Source organism: Aquarana catesbeiana, linkage group LG11 (assembly GCF_042186555.1).
Source record: "Aquarana catesbeiana isolate 2022-GZ linkage group LG11, ASM4218655v1, whole genome shotgun sequence".
NCBI lineage: Eukaryota > Metazoa > Chordata > Amphibia > Anura > Ranidae > Aquarana > Aquarana catesbeiana.
The window spans coordinates 233,528,067-233,552,630 of NC_133334.1; the positions used below are offsets into that span (position 1 = coordinate 233,528,067).

Sequence of the window (24,564 nt, forward strand, 5' to 3'; positions counted from 1 at the left end):
CATTTCCGACAACATTTGTGTGACCGTGTGTATGCAAGACAAGTTTGAGCCAACATCCAAAATAAATCCAGGGATTTGTTGTCGGCATAGGTGTGCGTAGCCTATTGCATTGGGGTGTGCACCCCAGAGATCAAACACACGTGACTTTCTCTGCAGTCTCAGCTGCACTGGACAGTGAATGAATGGGAAGTGTTCATTCACAAACGGAAGCATAGTAAACACAGTTTACTATGCTTCAGTTACATTTGAACACAGTGAGTGAGTGTGTTCACTGTGTTCATTTAGAAAAGGAATGGGCCAGTAAATGACATATTGATTAGCCCCCCCCCCCCCCCGCTCTCCATTCTGAAACATCCCTTGCAGCAGCTGGGGGGGGGAGTAGGTGCAACACCGGCGGGTTTGCCCAGGCAGTAGGGGCAATCGTCACCACACAGAGTGGTTAGGGCATTGATGGCGAACCTTGGCACCCCAGATGTTTTGGAACTACAGTTCCCATGATGCTCATGCACTTCTGCAGTGTAGTTGAGCATCATGGGAAATGTAGTTCCAAAACATCTGGGGTGCCAAGGTTCGCCATCACTGGATTAGGGTGTGCCCAGGCACACCTGACACACCCTCTGCGCACGCCTATGGTTGTCGGAATGTCCGATTGTCTGTACGCGGCATAAGGCCCCTTTCACACCAGCTGACCGATCGGGTCCGCCTGTCCGTTTTTCAGGTGGACCCGATCGGACCTATTGTTCTCTATGGGGTGGCGGATGTCAGAAGACATGCTTCCGCTGTCACCCACCAGCATCTGATCCACTAAAAACTGACTGATAGGGATCATTCCCCATCCATCTGGTGAATCAGGCAGTCCGTTTCCATCTGACCGCCCCATAGAGAACAATGGGCTGTTTCTGCTATGCAGAGTGGACACGGACCTGTTATCCGCCTACTCAGCGGGGATCAGGGGAGAGATCCCCCACTGAGCAGGCGGATCCGCTTCGACGTTGGACTTTAAAATATATCTATGTTCAAACCAAGTACTGCAGTATAAAATTATACATTATAGGGTCTATGTATAAAAAGGCTTCTTGAACGAATGTGACACACATTCAAACAGCTCCAATGAAACTTCACATTTTCTGCATTAAATATCTCTTATGATTGATTTGCCATCTAGTAGCCATAATCCGGTATTCATTTTAACTATCTCCAATCATGAAAAAAAAGCAATTTTGACCACTAGATGGAGCTTCAATCATATGAGAAAGTTATATAACGCAGGCTATGTCAAGTCTTGTTAGAGCTATGTTAACGTGTTGCATTTGTTCAGCAAACTTTTTATACTTAGAAACCTATGCCTGTGTATTAAAAGAGCTCATCAATCTTGTTTTATTTCATTCTTTTTTTTTTTTAGCAATTCATGAGTGTTGAAGGAAACCTATCATTTAGAAAAGCTGAAAAGGGCATTGCTGACTTCTCTAAAAAGCGCTGGTTATGTGGTTGTCATGCCTGTAGCTTCAATACTTCAGAGTTACAAACCTAGAAATGTAATCAGACTCTACTCTGAGTCTGACTTTACATCTTTGCATACTTGTTGCAGGGCAGTGATTCGGAGCATACAGCAGCCAGGTAACCAGTATTTTCAGAAGGTCAGTGACAAGTGTACTTATATCTCTGTTGCCTAATGAAATAATTATAGTGACATTCATGGCCATCATCCATAATGTATACAGTAGAAAAAAATGGAAAAAGATTGGACTGTGCAAGCCCAAAAGAGGAGTAATTATTCAAAATGTGTTTAAACATTAGATATTTATTTCAGTACCAGTTATTAAAACAGCATTGATGTCAACATGAACATCTAACAAAAAAAACACATATTGCAGTTTCCTGCATAGAATTCAGTAGCAAAAAGATGAGCACTGATGGGTAGGTCCTCACATTCCGACGCGTTTCGCCATTGCTTCATCAGGGCCCATGAAGACCACACAGTACTCACCTATGAAGGAAAACAATACCATTTCTAATCATATTTGAATGTGAATGTCATTTCATTACATTATATAGTTTGTTTATCACAGTACAATCTATTTCAGCCATATGTGAGCGTGCGAGACCCACCTCGTAGATGAGCCACATGTGCATAACTGCTCCCTGGGCGGGTGCTGGAGCCCCAGGGAGATTCCAACCCGAGATACATAGAGTCTAGAGTGTTTAGAAAGGAAACTATGTCTAGTAGTAATCAATATTTTGACCTATATGGTTATGTATGACAGCTACATGTGATGGACCACTTACTGGAGGACAAGTAATCTGACGGAAATGGTTTTTTATTAGATGTTCATGTTGACACTAATGCTGTTTTACTAACTGATACTGAAATAAATATCTAATGTTTTAACAAACTTTGAACAAACTTTGAATAGTTACTCCTCTGTAGTCTAATACTTTAGCAGCACAAAGATAAATTGGCAAAATATGGTATTTTGGTAATGGTGTTCCCGGTCCTATGTAGTGAAGGATCTTACTGTAACAAATGGGTCAGGAGCAGAAGGAGACATTTCCAATTATCATAGAAAACCCTGCCATAATGCAAATAAGGGAATGAAAATAGAAATCATTGAACCCATCTATTGTGTCTTCATTCAGAATAGCATCTGTATTTATTGTGTATCCACAGGTGATTCAAACCTTTTGCTGGAATCTCGCAGAGACAGCAACATGTACCAGCCTCCCCCTCCTAGCGATGTCTCAAAGATGAAGGATAATTGTATCAAAGAGCAAAAAGTATTTGCATTAATAAGAGAAATACTAGGTAAGATCTGGGCACAGAACAAATCAAACTGCTTTCTTAATATATCAGAAATCCAGAGCATGTATGAAAAAGGAAAATAATAAAAGCTACAGTTTTTGGCAGATAGATAATATGTACTTCTATGAAATTCTGAAGCTTCAAAAAAAATCTACTACATGGACTTATTGAGAATGGCGCAGGTAGGGCTACAGCTAAGCTACAGCATAATCATACATGTGAATGTACTGTGGGGGTCGACAGCCATAAGGACCAATTTGATGCAGTGTGCGGTGTATGGTCTGAGCAATGCTGGCAGCACTCATACGTCTATTTCCCAAAGACAACCTCTGGATATGATGCTGAGCACGTGCATTCAACTTCTTTGGTTGACCATAGTGAGGCCTGTTCTGAGTGGAACCTGTCCTGTTAAACCGCTGTATGGTCTTGGCCACCGTGCTGCAGCTCAGTTTCAGGGTCTTGGCAATCTTCTTATAGCCTAGACCATCTTTATGTAGAGCAACAATTCTTTTTTTTCTGATCCTCAGAGAGTTCTTTGCCATGAGGTGCCATGTTGAACTTCCAGTGACCAGTATGAGAGAGTGAGAGCGATAATACCAATTTAACACACCTGCTCCCCAGTCACACTTGAGACCTTGTAACACTAACAAGTCACATGGGGAGGGAAAATGGCTAATTGGGCCCAATTTGGACATTTTCACTTAGGGGTGTACTCACTTTTGTTGCCAGCAGTTTAGACATTAATGGCTGTGTGTTGAGTTATTTTGAGGGGACAGCAAATTTACACTGTTATACAAGCTGTACACTCACTACTTTACATTGTAGCAAAGCGTCATTTCTTCAGTGTTGTCACATGAAAAGATATAATAAAATATTTACAAAAATGTGAGGGGTGTACTAACTTTTGTGAGATACTGTATATTGCCTGCATCAGGGCTGAGGGGTATTGAGTGCAGTACTAAGACAGAATGCTGTGAAGTTTTCAGGAAGCTATATACAGCACCTTCCCAGCCCCTCCGACCAGGCATGACTTGCCTGAATAGCATAGAGAAGCACAGAGACCCAATGACATCACTGTGTCTAAAATAAGGTTACTGAAAAAGAAAGTTGTTATTAAAAAAAAAATGAAAGGTGTGGTAATGAGAGGACAGGAAGGAACCAGAGGAGGCAAGTTATAAGCAAATTAAACTTCAGCTTTAAGCTAAATCTGAAATCGTATGTGGCTGTATTGTATTGTGTTTCTATTGTATTTGTTTTTTAGCCTACATAGGATTCCTGTGGATGCTTCTACTAGTGGCATATGGACAAAGAGATCCAAATTCATACTACCTTAACAAGCACATAGAGGGCAGTTTTACAGATGGAATGGGGAAAGTCTGCAGCTACCAAGATTTCTTTAACTGGGCTAACACTACCCTCATCAATAACCTCTATGGAACCTATCCAGGTACAATTTGTATTTACAGGTTTTATTTGCACCCTCTCCTAAAATGGAAACTGAGGGCATTAAGTGAACTATTTGAATATGGAACACCCCCATATATTGCATATCTTGCTTGTGTGATTGGCTTGCTTCTTTTTCCAGATGTATTTGTTCATAGCTGGAATCATTGGTGTGCGCAGCCTACTGCATTAGGGTGTGCACCTCAGAGCACAAACACACATTTGTATATCAGCAGAGCAGTGGACAGTGTCAGTAGAGCAGAGATTGGTGTCAAGTAGGGCAGTGAACAGTGTCAGTAGTTTTTAATTTGTATTATTTTTTCCAATTTTACTTTTTTATTATTTTTGACAATATTTTTTATTATTTTGTATTTAATTTTTTTGTAGGAGCCCTGTTGGGGTGCTTTAGTGAAATGTCAAGGGTCTGAATAGACCCCTGATGTCTCACCTTTGAGACAAAGAAAGGAACTGAGGACAGAGATTCCCCAGTCCCTTTCTCTGCAGCCTCAGCTGCACAGGACAGTGAACAGTGGGAAGTGGTCTATGCTGAGTGGCTGCCTGTTAATTCACAAACTGAAGTTTACTATGCTCAGTTAAGAATGAAAACAGGAGCAATCAGTACAGATCAATCACTGTGTTAATTTAGAAACGGAATGGGCTGGTAAATGACTGGCCCCTTCCCCTGCTCTCCATCCTGAAACATCTCCCGCAGCAGACGGTGGGAGAAGAGAGAAGGGGAGCTGGAAGCACTGCAGGGGGGAGACAGGGGGTGCCAGAAAGCAGGGGAAATCGGCACTGCACGGGGTGATTAGGGTGTGCTTAGGCACGCCCGGCACACCCTTTGCGCATGCCTATGGCTGGAAGTCAGATTAGAGGCATCCCTTGCAATAGGAGTTTCATTTTTTTCTAAGATGCTTCCTAAAATTCTTGATGGCGAAAAGGATGTAGATGTTCTTTTTCTCATTACAAAACTGAGATTGTAGGCAGATTCTTCCACTTAGCAGTCAGTATGATAAAGGATTTGGCAAGGGACATATCAGTTTCTTAAGAACAGAAAAAGATTTTGCTAAAACCCTTGCAATGTGTTTTAGTCAGTGGCGTATCTAAGGTATGGCACATATGGCAAGTGCCATGGGCGCCATGTAAAGCGGGCGCATGATGGAGAAAAGTGAGAATGTTAAAACTGGTGTATTGCTCAGAAAAGCTGCGCCCCTGGTGTCGCCATTGCGCAAGCTGAGTGTGGGGGATGCGCAAGGTGTGCGGTGATTACGGTAAGGTGGACCGGCCTGCTGAGGTCCCTGGCAGTGTCAGGTGATCTGTGCTGTGTGTATGGAGCTTAGCGGAGAAGATGCACGATGGCCCGCTGGCAATGTGATGAGCTGCTGGGATCTGTATTCCCCGCTCCTCCCGGGATCCCCGGCTGGATGATGAAGAGCTAAGCTCCATCCCGCTGCCCCACACTGCCATCTCTAAGAATGTCTCTCCATTCATCCGGGGTGCGCCCATCGCTAAATCTGCCCCCGATCTCTCTCTTACCCGTTCTCTGCCCATTGATCTGTGGCTATCGATCACAGAGCTCCAGCACGTGTACATCTCCCGGAGCCATGTGATCCCAGCGGCTCCATCTCTAACGCCGCCACTAACTCGAACACCGAGCAGCCCCAGAGCTGTCAGTGCCTATAAGAGCCGGGGACCTGAGGCATGGGGATCTGCATGGGACCCTGGCCAGATCACAGCAGCAGCTCAGGGATGGACAACCTCAACCTCGGGGGGAGCTGTGCAAAGCGGCCAGAGGGGACAATCCAGACAGGCTGCTTCTACTACCACAGAACGGGGGAGGCAGCGGCACCGGGGACAGCAAGGGCCAGCAGGTGCACCAGCAACATCCTCTGCAGAAGGGATGGGACAAACTCTGACTGGAGGAGAAGGAGGGCAAGAAAGTCAGCAAGAGCATAGATCGGGTACTGAAGGAGCAGAAGAGGGAGCACACAAGCAGACCCATAGACTGCTCCTCCTAGGTAAGTGCCCCTCATTCCATTTCTACACTTACATGGGGTGTAGGTGGCCGGCCATGCCTGCTGACACTGCCTGTGTGCTTTATGTTCTCTTTGACATTTTATTGTTAGCCTGCATCCTGGGCATGCCTCCAGACTCTACATGCTGGAGGGTGCCAGCTGCAAGAGGAATCCCCCACCCATAGGAGAGCAAGGAGAAGCAGGTACCCCCCCCCCCCCACCAATGTCTACCCCTAGTTATATATATTTATATACTGGGCTTCACTCCTGCCCAGGACATTAGCTGCATGTACTTAACATGTTCCCCTTGTGGGGTTCCTCTCCCACTCCAAACACATGCAGGTAGGTGAATTGTACCTCGTGTACAGACTGGCAGTGTACATGGCTGATTACATTCTACACTGACCCTACAATCATAGAGGACCCTACACATATCTATGAATACTTCCATTCAGTCCTGTTCAGCTCTTGGTGGATTTTGGGCCAGCACTCATCTTGGATCATTTTTTGGACATGGGGGGTGGCATGCAGAATATGATCACCCATGTACATTGCCGCTTCATACAGACAGGGGACCATCACCTACCAACATGGCTTTGGAGTGTGCCAGGAAACTGGAGTACCTGGAGGATGCCCACACCTAGAGAACATGCAAACTCCATGCAGATAGCTTCCTGGCCCAGATTCAAACCAAGTGAGGCAAGTGCCAACTACTAACCTACTGTTCTCCCTATATACCTGTATATACTGACAGTATTATCTGAAAGTTGGGTTTCAAATGTTTTGACAGGGGCGCAGTTTCAGTGCTTGCCATAGGCACCATTTTCGCTAGATACGCCTCTGGTTTTAGTTCACTAGGATTTTTTTTTCAACAACATTGGAGTTTTACTTGTTGGGAGAACTTGTCAATTATACTTTACTGTGAAAGTAAAATATTCTTACCTCTCTTTAGGGAATATGGCCTTAATAAAGACAACCCCATTCCCTACTACTCACATATACTTCTACCCTAGCAATCCAGTAAGTAGGTTTCTGTAATGATAGTGGGGTAGTTAATATAAAGCTAAAGACTGACAGTAGCCAATTAACAAACAGGCAAAGAAGGGTACATTTCTGAATGATTTTTTTTATTTAACTTCTCTTTATTAAGAACTTTAATACAAAACATAGCCTTGGGGCATTCCCCAGCTAACAGGTATACAAATACATCATACAATACCAATAGCTTACAAAACACAGCTATTACTATTAACCATAAACCCGTTGCTCAGGTCCACACCAATAAAAGAAAATATCATAGGACCAATAAATCCTAGTAATATATTGCCCCCTCATATACGCAAGGACAGTCTACAATAGTGCTAGCAGTTCCTCAGCTGCTCTCGCATTTATACAGAAATTCCGCAGCCTCCTTCGGAGGTCAAGCTCAAACCAGGGTTTGATCAACTATTACCATGAGATGGGGACTCTGATCCACCATCACCTTGATCATCAATAGCAGAGTCTGAATTCATCCACAGATTTCATACCTTCTTAATTTTTTTGGGGGCAGCCCTGGGATAAATAGGTTGCTTTTTAGAAAGGAACCGCTGAAATGACAAAGTGATTCCAAAAGGACAGAGTAGGGGCCCTGTCTGACTTCTACTTGAGCACAATAGCCTTTCTGGCATAGAATAATAAAAGACCCATTAGGGTGCACACAGCCCTGGCAAAGGCCATAGAGTCTATTAACCCCAGTAGGCACAAACTAACCTTTAGGGGACAGGTTTGGTAGTCAGAGTGGATATAAATCGGGTCACCTCCTGCCAATAAATTTGAATCTGTGAACATTCCAAGAAGATATGGGTAAATCCTGCAGGATAACTTGGACATCTCCAACAGCGGGAGGCAGTTACATAGTTAGTCAGGTTGAAAAAAGACACAAGTCCATCAAGTTCAACCATAAAAAATAAATAAATAAATAAATAAAATAAAATAGAAAATATTATACAATTCCATATACCCAATCCTATACCCACAGTTGATCCAGAGGAAGGCGAAAAACCCCCCAGAAAAGCAGGATTCAATTTGCTACAGCAGGGGAAAAAATTCCTTCCTGATCCCAGAGAGGCAGTCGGATTTTCCCTGGATCAACTTTACCTATAAATGTTAGTACCCAGTTATATTATGTACATTTAGGAAAGAATCCAGGACTTTCTTAAAGCAATCCACTGAGCCGGCCAGAGCCACCTCTGGAGGGAGTCTATTCCACATTTTCACAGCTCTTACTGTGAAGAAACCTTTCCGTATTTGGAGATGAAATCTCTTTTCCTCTAGACGTAAAGAGTGCCCCCTTGTCCTCAGTGTTGACTGTAAAGTGAATAACTCAACACCAAGTTCAACACCAATTTATACATGGTGATCATATCCCCCCTTAATCTCCTCTTCTCAAGAGTGAGTAAATTCAGTTCCTCTAATCTTCCCTCATAGCTGAGCTCCTCCATGCCTCTTATCAGTTTAGTTTTCCTTCTCTGCACTTTCTCCAGTTCCTCAATATCCTTTTTGAGAACTGATGCCCAAAACTGAACTGCATATTCCAGATGAGGTCTTACTAATAATTTGTACAGGGGCAAAATGATATCTCTCTCTCTGGAGTCCATACCTCTCTTAATACAAGAAAGGACTTTTCTCGCTTTGGAAACCGCAGCTTGGCATTGCATGCTATTATTGAGCTTATGATCTACCAAAACCCCCAGATCTTTCTCCACCATTGATTCCCCCAGTTGTACTCCCCCTAGCATGTATGATGCATGCATGTTCTTAGCCCCCAAGTGCATAACTTTACATTTATCAACATTAAACCTCGTCTGCCACATAGTCGCCCAATTAGACAGTGCATTGAGGTCGGCTTGTAAATTGGAGACATCCTGTAAGGACGTTATTCCACTGCATAGCTTAGTGTCATCTGCAAAGACAGAAATGTTACTTTTAATCCCAGACCCTATATCATTTATGAAGTTATTAAAAAGTATGGGTCCCACCACTGAACCTTGGGGTACACCACTGATAACCTTAGACCATTCAGAGTAAGAATCATTAACCACTACTCTCTGAAGTCTGTCTTTTAGCCAGTTTTCTATCCATTTACATTATTGGGGTAGATACCATGTAGCCGCTGTGACCTAAGATAAATTATATGCAAAATCTTGAATTGGATTAGCCTATCTCTAGTTGCTATTAATTGTTGTAAATGGGTATTCCCACACATCCTCACTTTCAAGATCCTGCTCCTCCACATGCCACATAGTATTCAGTGCATCTAGGCCTACATGAAGGGAGGGTAGCAATGCCTTATAAATCATGGATAGTGGTTTGCAGAGAGTATCATCCCGAAGGAGAGACTCTAAGTCATCTTGCTCCAACTGGAATGTGTGAGAAACTGTGAGCCATAGGTGTGCCGGAGCTTCAGGAACCGAAGAAAAAGGAATTTGGTAACTTAAATTTAAATTTACTCTTCAGCCTATCAAACTTGATCAATGTACCCCCATCACATACATCAGTTAAATACTTCCAATAGGCAAGGATAGGGTAGTGACTGAAATTCTGTATTGGGGGACCAATGACCACTTGTGAGTTTGGGTTTAGCTATGGTAATATGCCAAGCTTTGATGACCGCCCTCATTGCCAGGGTTAGCGATGGATAAGAAGTTCTCAATCCTCTATAGAGGTGGTCATGGGGCGTCTCATAGGAGCCGTGTGCTGCCTCTAGGACTACAGAGGCATTTGTGTTATCTGAGATCAGCCAATTGGGGGCATGGGTGAGCATGTCCACTAACTAGTAGGTATATAGGTCTGTGTCCAGGGCCTACGTAATCTCCTCTTGCTAAATCTAGCTGGGTGGGATTGCCAGAGAAATTAATTAACAAGGGAATCAAACTGCTTAAAAAAGGATCTCGGAATCCAGAGAGGGGAATGCCTTAATCTATACAGCAAGACTGGGAGGATTTTCATTTTTTAGATTGAGTTTTCCTATGAGAGATAATGGTAAATGGGACCAGGCCTTCAACTCTGAATCCTTTTTTAACTGAAATTAGTCTGCAAGCTCATATTTTCAGTAATGTCCCTGCAAATGATCATATTCAAGTTATGGTATGGTAAGAAACATGTGGCTCCTCACTGCTTTTTCCATATTCTGCCCCTCTTGTCTCTTTGAAAATCATGAGCGTCTATGGCTGTATAAGTAGATAGATTTTTAAGTGAACCCAGTTTGTTTGAGCTTTTCCTGACAATTGCTCTTTTCCAACATTTGCCATGGCACCTTTTAAATACGCGTGAACTCTGTAATGTTCTCTCTGCAAGAACCTTTTACCCACTTAAAAAAAATTCCCTTGGAATTATACCACTAACTTTTCATGATATATTTGTTTGAGCAATTATAAATATATTATTTTTTTCTGAAACATTTGTGCACATGTATAAAGTGAAGCCATTCACTAATACACGTTTATACACGGTTTTGAATGTATACATACTATTTGTATAAATCACTTTTTGTATTTTTAACGATTGTATTGGGAGCGCCCTTTATCACGGCATTCAACAAAATGAATTTACCTACACTGGATGCACACTAGAGGGTGCTACACTGACATCAATAAAGCGGGGGTCCACCTACATCAGCCTAAAAAAAAAAATATTAAACGCCAGCAGCTACAAATACTGCAGCTGCTGACTTTTAATACATGGCCACTTACCTGTCCCAGGGTCCAGCGATGTCGGCAGGCGATGCCGAGAACCCGCTTGGTTCTCGGCAGCTGCCGCTGCCATCCTAGGTGAGGGAATCAGGAAGTGAAGCGTTGCGGCTTCACTTCCCGGTTCCCTACTGCGCATGCGCGAGTCGCGCTGCGCGTCCCAAGTGGTCCCCGCTCTTTCCTGGGAGCTGTGTGTTTCCCAGGAGACAGCGCGGAGGGACAGGAAGAGGCATAGACTCCCATGGGAGTCTATGCCGGAAGTGGGTGCAAATACCTGTCTTAGACAGATATCTGCACCCCCCCTCCCCCCTGAAAGGTGCCAAATGTGACACCGGAGGAGGGGAGGGTTCCGAAAAGCGGAAGTTCCATTTTTGTGTGGAACTCCGCTTTAACATTAGCAAAATTACTGCAGATCATTATAGTTACTAACGTTAATCACACCTCCATCATCTTATGCTTTCTTGGGCTTTCCAATCAAAGCCCAGACACTTGTTCAGACTTTTTAATACCAATACTTTTGAAGGCATTCATAGCACCAATCTCAAAAACAACTGTCAAATGCATCCAGTAAGACCCTAGCAGTATTTCTTTTGTGGTGTTATTTTGAAATGCCAAAATAGTATCAGATACCAACTGCAGCAATTCTTAGTTGAATTTAATGAAGCCACAAAAACATAAGGAAATTTGGAATGAATATAAAAGACATACTTTCTTATTTAAATGGTGCTACAGACTAGCCACATTTATCAACAGGCACTCTTCTGATAAGGCTTTCAAACAGTACTTTCCACCTGCCATCTTTACTGGCCTCTCCTGTGTGATCGGAGAGCCTGGTACCCCCACCATATGGTGCACTTGTGCTCTGAGAGGGGATAAAGGTACATCAGTACCCGCCTCCCATCTCTGATATAAGAAACTGGAAGCAATGAGGATCCAGTTTGGATGTATACCAGCCATTACCAGCTTGTAAAGCATCTGATCAAACCACTCATAAGTACCACATGCATATGTAAATGGTGATTGCACAGTTTATATATGGTATCACCGCAAATGTCAGAGCGAGAGCAATAGTTCTAGAACCAGATCTCCTGTGTAACTCTAAACTGGTATTATGTAAACGTTATAAAGCATCGCCTATGGAGATTTTTAGGTACCGCAGTTTGTCGCCGTTCCACGGGTATACGCAGTTTTAAAAACTAACATGCTGGGTATGATGCATAACATCATATTTTATATTTTATCAAAAATTGGGTGTTATATTGTGTTTGTGTACACTAAAATCTATTAAGGTGTATTTTTCCCTAAAAGTATGCTTTTAAAAATGGCTGCGCAAATATCATGCAACATAAAAATTTGCAATAATCAACATTTTATTCACCTGGGTCTCTGCTTTCAAAAAATATAATGTTTGGGGGTTCTAAGTAATTTTCTGATTTTTTTTTTTTTTTTTTTTTTTTAGTAATTGCTGATTTTTTACATGAATGTGAAAATTGTTGGAATTGGCCCGGGGATCAAGTGGTTAACATATTTATATAATATATACTTCTTTGTTTGATGTGGTACAGGCTTTGTGACGGATGGTAACTCCAAGCTGGTTGGCAGCGCAAGGTTTCGCCAGGTGCGAGTCAAGAAGGACTCTTGCCCAGTAGCTTCTGTCCTCCAGAATACGATTAATGAATGTCGGGCACTTTATTCCCTTGATACTGAGGATATGGAACATTATGGTGAAGGCTGGAATTCCTCTGCATTCACCAATGCAACCAACACTGATTCTGCCTGGTACTACAAGAGCCAGTCCAAGCTTAGAGGCCAGCCTACCTGGGGTCGACTGTCAACATACCGCGGAGGGGGTTATGTGGTACATTTAGGAGGCGATAGAACAACTGCACGCAGGTATTTTTCTAAATTTTTTATTTGGGTGATGGAATCAAGGCAAATATAAAACAATAGCTACATCTTGCTTATGGAAAATCCAGTGCTGTGATTTCTTGACAATGTTGCTCCTGCTGTCCTACCAGACCTGAGTGACATGTCATGAGGATTTATCCAAAAATCCAATGCTGAATCTTCATGCAGACATAGCAAAGATAAGCGAGAGGCTCTGAGGACTGCTAAAAAAAAGAAAAGATTGGGAAAGGGATCTTCAAAGGAGCCATCAACTGTTTGGACAATTTTAGTCCAGTACCTCATCCTGAAAAATTCATACACAAAAAGCCTAACTACTAAACTGAAGGACTATAGCGGTACCAAGAAGTAAAAAAAGTATCAAAAGAGTTTATTATACAGAAAACATACAAAAAAATTACATAAAAATGTTGAAAAAACATGATTGTACACATATACCACAGACGTAACATTGAAATTTGAACACAAAAACTTTCTTCTTATGCCCCGTACACACGGTTGGATTTTCCGACGGAAAATGTGTGATAGAACCTTGTTGTCGGAAATTCCGACCGTGTGTGGGCTCCATCACACATTTTCCATCGGATTTTCCAACACACAAAGTTTGAGAGCAGGATATAAAATTTTCCGACAACAAAATCCGTTGTCGGAAATTCTGATCGTGTGTACACAAATCCGAGGCACAAAGTGCCACGCATGCTCAGAATAAATAAAGAGATGAAAGCTATTGGCTACTGCCCCCGTTTATAGTCCTGATGTACGTGTTTTACGTCACCACGTTCAGAATGATCGGATTTTCCGACAACTTTGTGTGACCGTGTGTATGCAAGACAAGTTTGAGCCAACATCCGTCGGAAAAAATCCTAGGATTTTGTTGTCGGAATGTCCGAACAAAGTCCGACTGTGTGTACGGGGCATTAGTGTTGATTGACATCAACCCCATAGAAGTGGTGGATGTAAACTTGCTGTTGCGCCGACGCAGGTTTGCGTTTCGCGGGGCACTCGAAGTTTCATATGAGATAAATATATGAATGAAGTCACAAATTGTTATATGTAGTCTTTTTTTTTACTTGGAAAAACCAACTTTATTAACATGAAGAAAAAAAAGCACATAATCCTTCACATTTAGGTACAGTTTTCATATACATAAGTCTATTAACATATAGTCTCTTTGGAGTGTTACAGTGGACATATAACTCTGGTATTTGGTTTAGCAACTTATTTCGTACATGTACTATACATATTGGGCTCTTTGCCATACAATTATTAGTGATATTGGTGCTCTTTGGTTCATGTTTATTATAAAATGGAAATTCCTGTTCCTGTTTTCTACTGACCTAGTGTCTATGGGTGCGTATCCGAAGACCCGAAGGATTTCTGTATGATTATGTACAGGTCTCGCCATCCTCCAGCCATCTTTCCCATACTTTGGAGTATTTGTGTGGGCATCCCCTGTGTGTGTATACCATTTTTCTGTATGGTAGTGTGTCGTTAACATCTTTCTTCCATAACAGTGTAGTGGGAGGTGCTGCCTGCATCCAAAGTTTTGCCACTACTTTTCGTGCTAAGAATAAAGTTTCATATATAAATACAGTTTGATATTTATCCATTTCCACGTCAGGCAGCAATCCCAGCAAACAAAGTTTTGGGTCAAGAACCACTGCAGAGCCCATGGTATCATGTAAAAGTCGAATAACCTGTGCCCAATAAGTCTGAATGTCTGGGCAGCTCCATATCAGATGGTGAAAGGAACCTGGTGTAGCCAAGCACCTGGGACAAAGTGGATTAAATGTGCTTTGAATTTTGGTCATTCTTAGTAGGGTTATATAAGCTTTGTGTATAATATACAGTTGCGTCAATCTATCTGACAATTTTGGGGATACCGTCTTGACTCCCTCGAGTATTTTGTCCCAGTCTGCATCTTCAATGGGGCCATATGTAGTCTTTATACAGCCAGCCACTACCACCTCCTGACCCAATGGGATAGTCCACATCAAGTTCCTATGTAACCATTTAATGTGAGATATCCATACTCCTGCACAATATGTCCAAAAAACGTATAGGTCAACCAGCAGGGGCTACAGGATACAACAGTAAGCTGTGACAGTGGTGTATAAGGAGCCATTTGATATACACCACTGCCACAGCTTAGTGTTGTATCCTGTAACCCCTGCTAGTTGACCTATATTTTTTTGGATATATTGTGCAGGAGTATGAGTTATGGATATCTCACATGAAATGATTACATAGGGACCAGATGTTTCCTATGATCTGTGCGTGGACTATCCTATCGGGTCAGGAGGTGGTAGTGGATGGCTGTATAAAGACTACATGTAACAATTTGTGACTCCTTTAAAAATTTGTTTTTTAACCATAATCTCTCATCATAACATAACACATTATATGAAATAAAAAACAACAGTCATGATATGCAGCAAAAAAAAAAAAAAATGAAGTGGAACATAATCATTATTGTATGCAATAACTAGAGGTGTTTCTTTTAATTCCATAAGATGAAAGTGACAATTTGAACACCTACCAGATGTCATGAACAACACCAACATTTTACCTTATCGGTGTTTTTTTTTGAATAAACAGCAAGGTATTTAAGGGGTTACATGATTAAAAAATAATCCCATGTATGGATATTTTAAATTCATTACATTGGTCCAGCTTTAACCAGTGTAACTATAGATTTACCATACCTGTAGTATCCCTCTGAAAAATAACTGTAGTAAACACTGCTTCTCCACTGAATTCCAACTTGCATCCAGGTCCCATGCTGAGTGGCTGTCCTGCTGCATTGTTAAAGGATAAGTTTACCTTTGTTACATGTTCCACCCGTTTTTAGGGTGGAACATGTTCCTACGGCTGTAGCCTCTCCCCGGCCCGTCGCCTCGAGTGACAGCAAGTGGCCGGTTCTTCTCCCCAAGCTTGCTGTCACAAACACGGCCATGCAAGGCTGTTCCCACTCAGCCACATCATTCAGCCACAATGTCAGGATGAGGAGAGGCGAGCCGATAACCCGCTTGTGTAAAAAGGACATCTACACTGATAATCAGGGCACTGATTATCAGTGTCCTGATTATCAGTGCAGTGCCAACAGTGCCCACCAGTGCTGCCTCTCAGTGCCCATCAGTGCTGCCAATCAGTGGAAATCAGTGCTGCCAATCAGTTCCTCCTAATCAGTGCCGCCTATAAGTGCCCATCAGTGCCGCCTCCTCAGTGCAGCCTGTCAGTGCCGCCTCATCAGTGCCCATCAGTGCAGCCTATCAGTGCCTATCAGTGCAGCCTATCAGTGCCTATCAGTGCAGCCTCATCAGCGCACATCAGTGAAGGAGAAAAAAATACCTGTTCACAAAATTTTATAACAAACTATGAAAAACTTTTTTTCTTCTTCGAAATGTTCTGGATTTTTTTGTTTATTTAGCAAAATGTAAAAAATATTGTTTTTTTTTCAAAATTGTTGCTCTTTTTTGTTTATGGCACAAAAAAAAAAAAAAAAAAAAAAAAAACAGTGGTAATTAAACATTACCAAAAGAAAGCTCTGTTTGTGTGAAAAAAAAAATATAAAATTATAAAAATTATAAAAGTGTTGCATGACGCAATTGTCATTCAAAAAGTGACAGATGCTCTAGAAACATAATAAATCTGAATAGGCGATAGTTTACTTATGTAATGATTTCTCCAAAGAAACCTTCCTTTACTAGATTATATTATTAAATTATATTAAATACCTCACAGGTAACTAAAGGTAACAGACAACATCTCTAAGAAATGAGTCTACATGGTGTTCAGCAAAAGCCTTATGCTTAAGCGCTGCCAGCACAAAACATGGCAAGGAATTTTGGATTGTCATCTTTTGCGTGATCCATTCTGAAATAAATCTCCCGGTTCTCTTCCTGAACCCTCCGTAGACTTGCTTTCTTCTAGATTGTCTATGGAATTTAGCCCCAGCCCGGCTATGATGCTGACAGTGATGTGAGAGGGGTTGCTGGGTAGGATCCACAGGCAGCAGCAGTGCCTTTATTGCTTTAATAAAAGCTTAGATTCATATTAACAGTTTGTATATTAATGTGCAACAGAGGGACAAAGTAACCTCAATGCTCGACATCAGGACCCCAGGGGATGACACAAACTAGGGTTTAATCAGGATAGGAGATACCTGTGACTGTAGGCTAAGGAGTTCAGTGTCACCTCCATATTAGAATTACAAAATGTAATACAATTATACCTTCAAATTATAGGGTGGTTCTGTCATTTGTTCAAACAATACACATGCACGTTACTTGTTAAATTACACACTAATATTTAGTTTGATTACATTCAAGGAAAGATAAATTTAATTCGTTTGGCATGAGGGTGACATCCATCAAGGCCATGAGCAATTCATGTAATGATCTCTCCGTTTTATCTTCCTTACATTATAATGATAGTAATTAAGCATAAGCATAAAGTGATGTTGCTTGGATTACATCAGCTTTCAATGCTGGGAAGGGAGGGGATCATGTTCTGCTTCAGTATGTCACAGTACATGTTGGCATTCATGGTTCCCTCAATGAACTGTAGCTCCCCAGTGCCAGCAGCACTCATGCAGCCCCAGACCATGACACTCCCACCACCATGCTTGACTGTAGGCAAGACACACTTGTCTTTGTACTCCTCACCTGGTTGCCGCCACACACGCTTGACACCATCTGAACCAAATAAGTTTATCTTGGTCTCATTAGACCACAGGACATGGTTCTAGTAATCCAGGTCCTTAGTCTGCTTGTCTTCAGCAAACTGTTTGTGGGCTTTCTTGTGCATCATCTTTAGAAGAGGTTTTCTTCTGGGACGACAGCCATGCAGACCAATTTGATGCAGTGTGTGTCGTATGGTCTGAGCACTGACAGGCTGACCCCCCACCCCTTCAACCTCTGCAGCAATGCTGGCAGCACTCATACGTCTATTTCCCAAAGACAACCTCTGGATATGACGCTGAGCCTGTGCACTCAACTTCTTTAGTCAACCATGGCGAGGCCTGTTCTGAGTGGGACCTGTCCTGTTAAACCGCTGTATGGTCTTGGCCACCGTTTATGCAGAGCAACAATTATTTTTTTCAGATCCTCAGGGAGTTCTTTGCCATGAGCCACGAGCTGCCATGTTGAACTTCCAGGGACCAGTATGAGAGAGTGAGAGCGATGACACCAAATTTAACACACCTGCTCCACATTCACACCTGAGACCTTATAGCACTAACAAGTCACATGACACCGGACAGGGAAAATGGCTAACTGGGCCCAATTTGGACATTTTCACTCAGGGATGTACTCACTTTTGTTGCCAGCAGTTTAGACATTAATGGCTGTGTGTTGAGTTATTTTGAGGGGACAGCAAATTTACACTGTTATACAAGCTGTGCACTCACTACTTTACATTGTAGCAAAGTGTCATTTCTTCATTGTTGTCACATGAAAAGATATAATAAAATATTTACAAAAATATGAGGGGTGTACTCACTTCTGTGAGATACTGTATATACTCAAGGCCAGAATCATCCTGCTAAATATTACAGGCAATTACTCATATTTTGAATTATGGAAACCGTTATGCCGCGTACACACAATCGGAATTTCCGACAACAAATGTTCGATGGGAGCTTGTTGTCGGAAATTCCGACCGTGTGTAGGCTTCATTGGACATTCGTTGACGGAATTTCCGACAACAAAAATTTGAAAGCTGGTTCTCAAATTTTCCGACAACAAAATCCGTTGTCGGAAATTTCGATCATGTGTACACAATTCCGACGCACAAAATTCCACGCATGCTCAGAATCAAGCAGAAGAGCCGCACTGGCTATCGAACTTCATTTTTCTCGGCTCGTCGTACGTGTTGTATGTCACCGCGTTCTTGGCGATCGGAATTTCTGACAACATTTGTGCGACTGTGTGTATGCAAGACAAGTTTGAGTCAACGTCTGTCTGAAATAAATCCAGGATTTTGTTGTCAGAATGTCCGATTGTGTGTACGCGGCATAACTCTATCCTGGCATTTTTGCAATAAATCATTTTTTTCTGACTGCAGCTGAAGAGGCTCAAACACAGCAGGAATGAGAGGATTTCAGTGGTGGGAGGTGGAGCAGAAGAGAACAAATAATGCGTCTCTACTTAGAGTCAAAAGAAATCAAAGATTCTGCTGTTCAATTACGTCTTGATGTTTCTTTCTCTTTTCAGAATTCTGCGAAACCTTTTTAACAATGTCTGGTTGGACGATTTCACTAGGGCTCTTTTTGTAGAATTTACAATTTATAATGCCAATGTCAACCTCTTCTGCATTGTCCGGGTAATGTTTGAGACCAATGCATTAGGTAGGTGCAACAGTAAGAGGATTTTAAAGTTCTATCTGCATCACAACACAAATCTGTCTGGAAGTATATGTAAACCCTAACAATGAACTTCTCTTACTTTCTCCCTTTTGGTCTGTTAAAATTACTGTTGAAAGCATTTTGTTATATCAGTAGAAGAAGTCTAAAACCATACCTGTTGATCTGTCCAGAAATCCAGTGCTGTTCTATTTCCTGCAATCTTATCTCAAATAATGTTATTAGAAAGTTTGTAGAGACCACAGAACCTAAACCGCGTAATGGAGAAGAGAGAAAAGTTGTCTGTAGAACACACGGGCCAAATGTCAGGTGGCATCGGCCGGTTCAATAGAAGTCAGACAACATACGGCCCATGTGTACGGCAGCCTGTTTGATATAAGACGGCTGGCTTTTGTCGAAGGGGCATGAACAAAAAAGGTCTGCCGACCAGGTTCCGATCAGCACTCTCAGCCAACGACTGAGAGCCAATGGCCGAGAGTACCGAAAGTGCTGACCAGAGTGTTTTGGCGGGAGGGCCGTCCCCCTGTCAGAACACGATAGAACAGCAGGGGAGATCACTGTACTAACATTGGATTGTTAGTACAGCAGCTTCGACCTGAACTGTCATTTTTTTCTGACCAGCCCGGTGGGTTGAACAAAAAAAAAACTAGCAGTGTGTACCAGGCTTTAGGCCTTGTTTACACATGCAGCTGTCACTGGCGTGCTGTGTCCAACCGCGGGTCATTTTTCAGAGGTTTTTGATAGGCAGCAAGGAGGTGACGTTGCCTACTGACCACCTATTTTTACCCAGTAAATACTGCACCACCCCCCTGCAACCGCATGCATGCGTGCACTTACAGCGTGGCCCCGTTTCACTTAAATGGGTCATGTTTGGTGGGTGGTAGTACCGCGGCATGTGTACAGTTCTGTCCACTGCAGTTTAAGAGGGAGTGGTTGGGGAGCAGAAAAACACGTACGTATTTACGCTCCCACCCCACCACTACTACCACAACTGTAAATGAACCCTTAGGTTGACATTGCTGCTCCTCCATTGTGAATGAGCATTGTTACTTTGGGATAGAAATGCAGGATCAGTGGGTGAAAAAAGCCTTAATGAAAAACAGGTGAACCCACTATGCCTAAGACCTGTAAGATGCAATATATTACATTTTTGTTCTTGGGTTTATGTACACTTTAATAGCTAAATTATAAATGCAGTGAAATTACCGCAAAGCCTAAAGCTCCATACACACGGGCATAGTTATTCAACAGAAACTGTCCGACATTCGGACCGTGAGAGCTGACCAGTGTGTTTTGGCGGGTGGGGGGCTGTCAGAACACAATAGCTGAGTCGGAAAGTCGATGTACAAACTTTAATGCCGCGTACACACAACCGGTTTTTCCGTTGGAATGAACTCTGATGGTTTTTTTGCCGGAGTTCCGCTGAAACGGACTTGCCTACACACGATCACACCAAAGTCGGATCTTTTAGAATGCGATGACGTACGACGGGACTAGAAAAGGGAAGTTCAATAGCCAGTAACCAATAGCTGCCCTTGCGTCGTTTTTGGTCCGTCGGAATAGCACGGTTTTCCCGATAGGAATTGATTCCGTCAGAAAGATTTAAAACATGTTCTATTTCTAGGTCCGTCAGAATTTTCGAAAGAGAAAGTCAGATGAAGCCCACACACGATCGGAGTGTCCGATGGAATGATTCCGTCTGACCTTTTCTGCCGGAAAGTCCGGTCTTGTGTACAGGGCATAACAGTTTTTTTTTTTTTTTTTTCTGTTCAGCCCGCTGGCAGCATAAAATAAAACTGTTACCTAATAAACATTATATAACAGTGTTATCAAATTAATTCACAAATTTGTATGTAAAAGTATGCTCACCTAAACAGAAATTGAGAGATTAAACACTTGTGTCATTTTGTAGATTTTGTATCGCTGTTTGTTACCCACTCTAATGCCCCGTACACACGGTCGGACATTGATCGGACATTCCGACAACAAAATCCTAGGATTTTTTCTGACGGATGTTGGCTCAAACTTGTCTTGCATACACACAGTCACACAAAGTTGTCGGAAAATCCGATCATTCCCGAACGCGGTGACGTAAAACACGTACGTCGGAACTATGAACGGGGCAGTAGCCAATAGCTTTCATCTCTTTATTTATTCTGAGCATGCGTGGCACTTTGTGCATCGGATTTGTGTACACACGATCGGAAATTCCGACGACGGATTTTGTTGTCGGAAAATTTTATAGTCTGCTCTCAAACTTTGTGTGTCGGAAAATCCGATGGAAAATGTGTGATGGAGCCCACACACGGTCGGAATTTCCGACAACAAGGTCCTATCACACATTTTCCGTCGGAAAATCCGACCGTGTGTACGGGGCATTACAGTTAAGATTATAACAATCAGCAGTTTTCTGCTATGGGACTACTAGACAGAAATTCAGTTTGACATTTAGTTCTGTACTACGATTTCAGGTGCGATTTCGATAGACATCTGTGCTGGAAACCGCACAGATGTCTCTGAAATCGTCGGACTGACATGCGGGAATAAAATCGTGCAAGTTCAGCTGAAGTCGCACAATTTCAATCCCGCAGCAGTGTGAACCTGGGCGAAGTGTTTGAAAGTCTCGACTTTTGTTGTATCTGCCTCTTTTAAATTGGTTTATATTATGAAAATCTCCTAAAAGTGTTACTTATCTATAAAAAAAAATCTGAACAGAAATAGATCAAATTATGAATGATGTATATTTTTGCTCTTTTACGAAATAGCACAAAAATAATAACTTTACTTTTCTCTTTAAGGTATCTTCATGACTCACACTGATCTTCAGAGTGTCAGGCTGTATCCCTACACAGATGGCTTACATATATTTGTTGTGGCAGCAGAAGTAATTTATTTCCTCTTTGTCATATACTACATGGTGGTGCAGGTAAGGCTGACTGAGTGACACCAACAAGATCAGCTATCTGCATTGCTCATGAGTTGTAATCATACCTCCCAACTGTCCCTGATTTGGAGGGACTGTCCCTGATTTGGAGCAATGTCCCTCTGTCCCTCTTTCCTCCTCCTATCTGTCCCTCATTTTGGTCTGATCTATATAGTTGTATATAAAATGCACTTTCTATCTTTCAAAAAGTGTTTCCCAGTGCTAAACCTTTCATCCAATTTCTAAATTGTTGCATTTGTACATTTTAAAAGCCAATATAAAGGAATAGTAGTAGCACTTGTGGATTTAACCACTTGCTTACAGGGCACTTAAACCCCCCTCCTGTCCAGACCAATTTTCAGCTTTCAGCGCTGATGCACTTTGAATGACAATTGCGCGGTCATACAACACTGTACTCAAATGAAATTTTTATAATTTTTTCCCACAAATAGAGCTTACTTTTGGTGGTATTTGATCACCTCTGCGGTTTTTATTTTTTGATTAAAAAAAATTAAAAAGACAGAATTTTTAAAATTTTTTTTTTAGATTTTTAAAATATTTTGTTATAACATTTTGCAAACAGGTGATTTTTCTCCTTCATTGATGTACGCTGATGAGGCGGCACTGATGGACACCGATAGGTGGCAGTGATGAGCACTGATGGGTGGCAATAATGGGCACTGATCGGCACTGGTTGGTTACACTGATAGGCAGCACTGCTAGGTGGCACTGATTGGCATCGCTGGTGGGCATTGATAGGTGGCATTTGTGGGCATTGATAGGTGGCACTGGTGGGCACTGGCAGGTGGCAATGGCAGGTGGCACTGGTGGGCACAGATGAGGCAGCATTGCCGGTGATCACGCTGTCAGCGTGAGGAGAAAAAAAAATCTGATTACTGAGCTTTTGTTTACATTATGTGATCAGCTGTCATTGGGCGGGATCGGCCCCTTACACAGATCTGTGATCACCCGAGTCTCAGTGACTCGGTGATCACAGCGCACACTGCGCGCACCCTGCAGCGGAGCGTGTGAGGGGGAGGACGGCCTCCCGGAAATTCAGGTCTGTGCTGTGGTCGTGATTCAGCTATAGCGCAGACGCCAAGTGGTTAATTAACCTTTTTTTTGGGTTAATTCTCCTTTAAGGGGGTGTGGCAGGGGGCGTGTCCTATGCCAACATATATTTGCTAGTAGGTGTCTCTCATTCCCATCTCAAAATGTTGGGAGGTGTGGTTGTATGGTAAACCATAGTTACTTCTATCTACAAGATTCTCTGATGCTTATGTTCTATAGAGATTATGGTCGTTTACAGGGCCGCTGTTAGAAACCATGGGGCCCCGTACAACCTACCTGACAGGGCCCCCCCCCCCCCGGACACTCATCCTAAAACTATTTCACCTGTGTGTCTGTAGCAACTGCCAGCAGGAGAGGAGGGAAGCTGGCAGGACTGCAGGGGAAGGGGGCACACAGGGGCCCGGACAGTAGGGGGGTGGGGATACAAATACTAGAACCAGGGATCGATTTCTTCAATAGAGCCGTAAAGCCTGCCTTCTGGGCAGGTGCCTGGGCCCCCCTTTTAAAAACTGATGGGGCCCGGGCCCAGTACAGGAGGGCCAGCTGTACTGGCTTATCAGTGGCCCTGGTCATTTATTTTGCATAGGTTCAAGAAAACCTGTAATGAGAGAAATACACAAGCTTTTATTGTTGATCTCTTCTATTAAATGATAGTCACTCGACTTTTATCGAATCAATGGCTTTAGTTCTTTCTGAATCATAAACTAGGGTGACAAGACAATTCCCCAATTTCATCTTTGGTTAAAAGAATGTGTCCCTGATTTCTTTTCAGCCTTAAAGTGATACTAAACACACACGGTTTAATGTATATTGTCTTTTCTATTTCTGTATGTGGATGATGGCACTGTAATTATTTTAATAAAAAAAAAAGAAAACCTAAATACCTTTTTCCCAATCGATATACAGATGTCACATGACCCAGCTCTTTCCCAGCCTGTCTGCAGGGAAACATAAGCAGGAGGAGCTTCTAGTCTTCTGCTGCTGGTTACAAAACAGAAAAACAGCCTTTGGAATACAGAGTAAAAATAATTAATATCAATAAACTGAAAAGGGATGATAAAGTGATCTTGCGCGGTCCTATAAAGTCTTTAAAGTCTTTTAAGTCATTAAAGTTTGACTTTATAGGACCGCGCGAGATCACTTTATCATAATTTTTCAGTTTTGTGTATTGTGAACACTTTTAGGTTTTGCTGCTGGTCTTGCACATTTTATTTACACACCCTGGTCATATGATACATTTCTATTTACTCAAATCAGCGCGAAGGACACTATCACATAATATCAATAAACTGTTTTAAATTGTCATATAAATA

At 42.3% G+C, this 24,564-nt stretch overlaps 1 protein-coding gene across 1 annotated transcript in view; it reads left to right on the forward strand.

Moving 5' to 3' along the window:
* The window catches only part of LOC141111747 (polycystin-1-like protein 2), a 160,168-nt gene that overhangs the window by 116,104 nt on the left and 19,500 nt on the right, over positions 1 to 24,564 (forward strand). Inside the window, exons 34-38 of the mRNA XM_073603883.1 lie at positions 2,669 to 2,803; positions 4,062 to 4,247; positions 12,554 to 12,881; positions 19,109 to 19,242; positions 22,056 to 22,183. Coding sequence (XP_073459984.1) covers positions 2,669 to 2,803; positions 4,062 to 4,247; positions 12,554 to 12,881; positions 19,109 to 19,242; positions 22,056 to 22,183 — 911 coding nt within the window. The remainder of the gene's footprint in view (positions 1 to 2,668; positions 2,804 to 4,061; positions 4,248 to 12,553; positions 12,882 to 19,108; positions 19,243 to 22,055; positions 22,184 to 24,564) is intronic.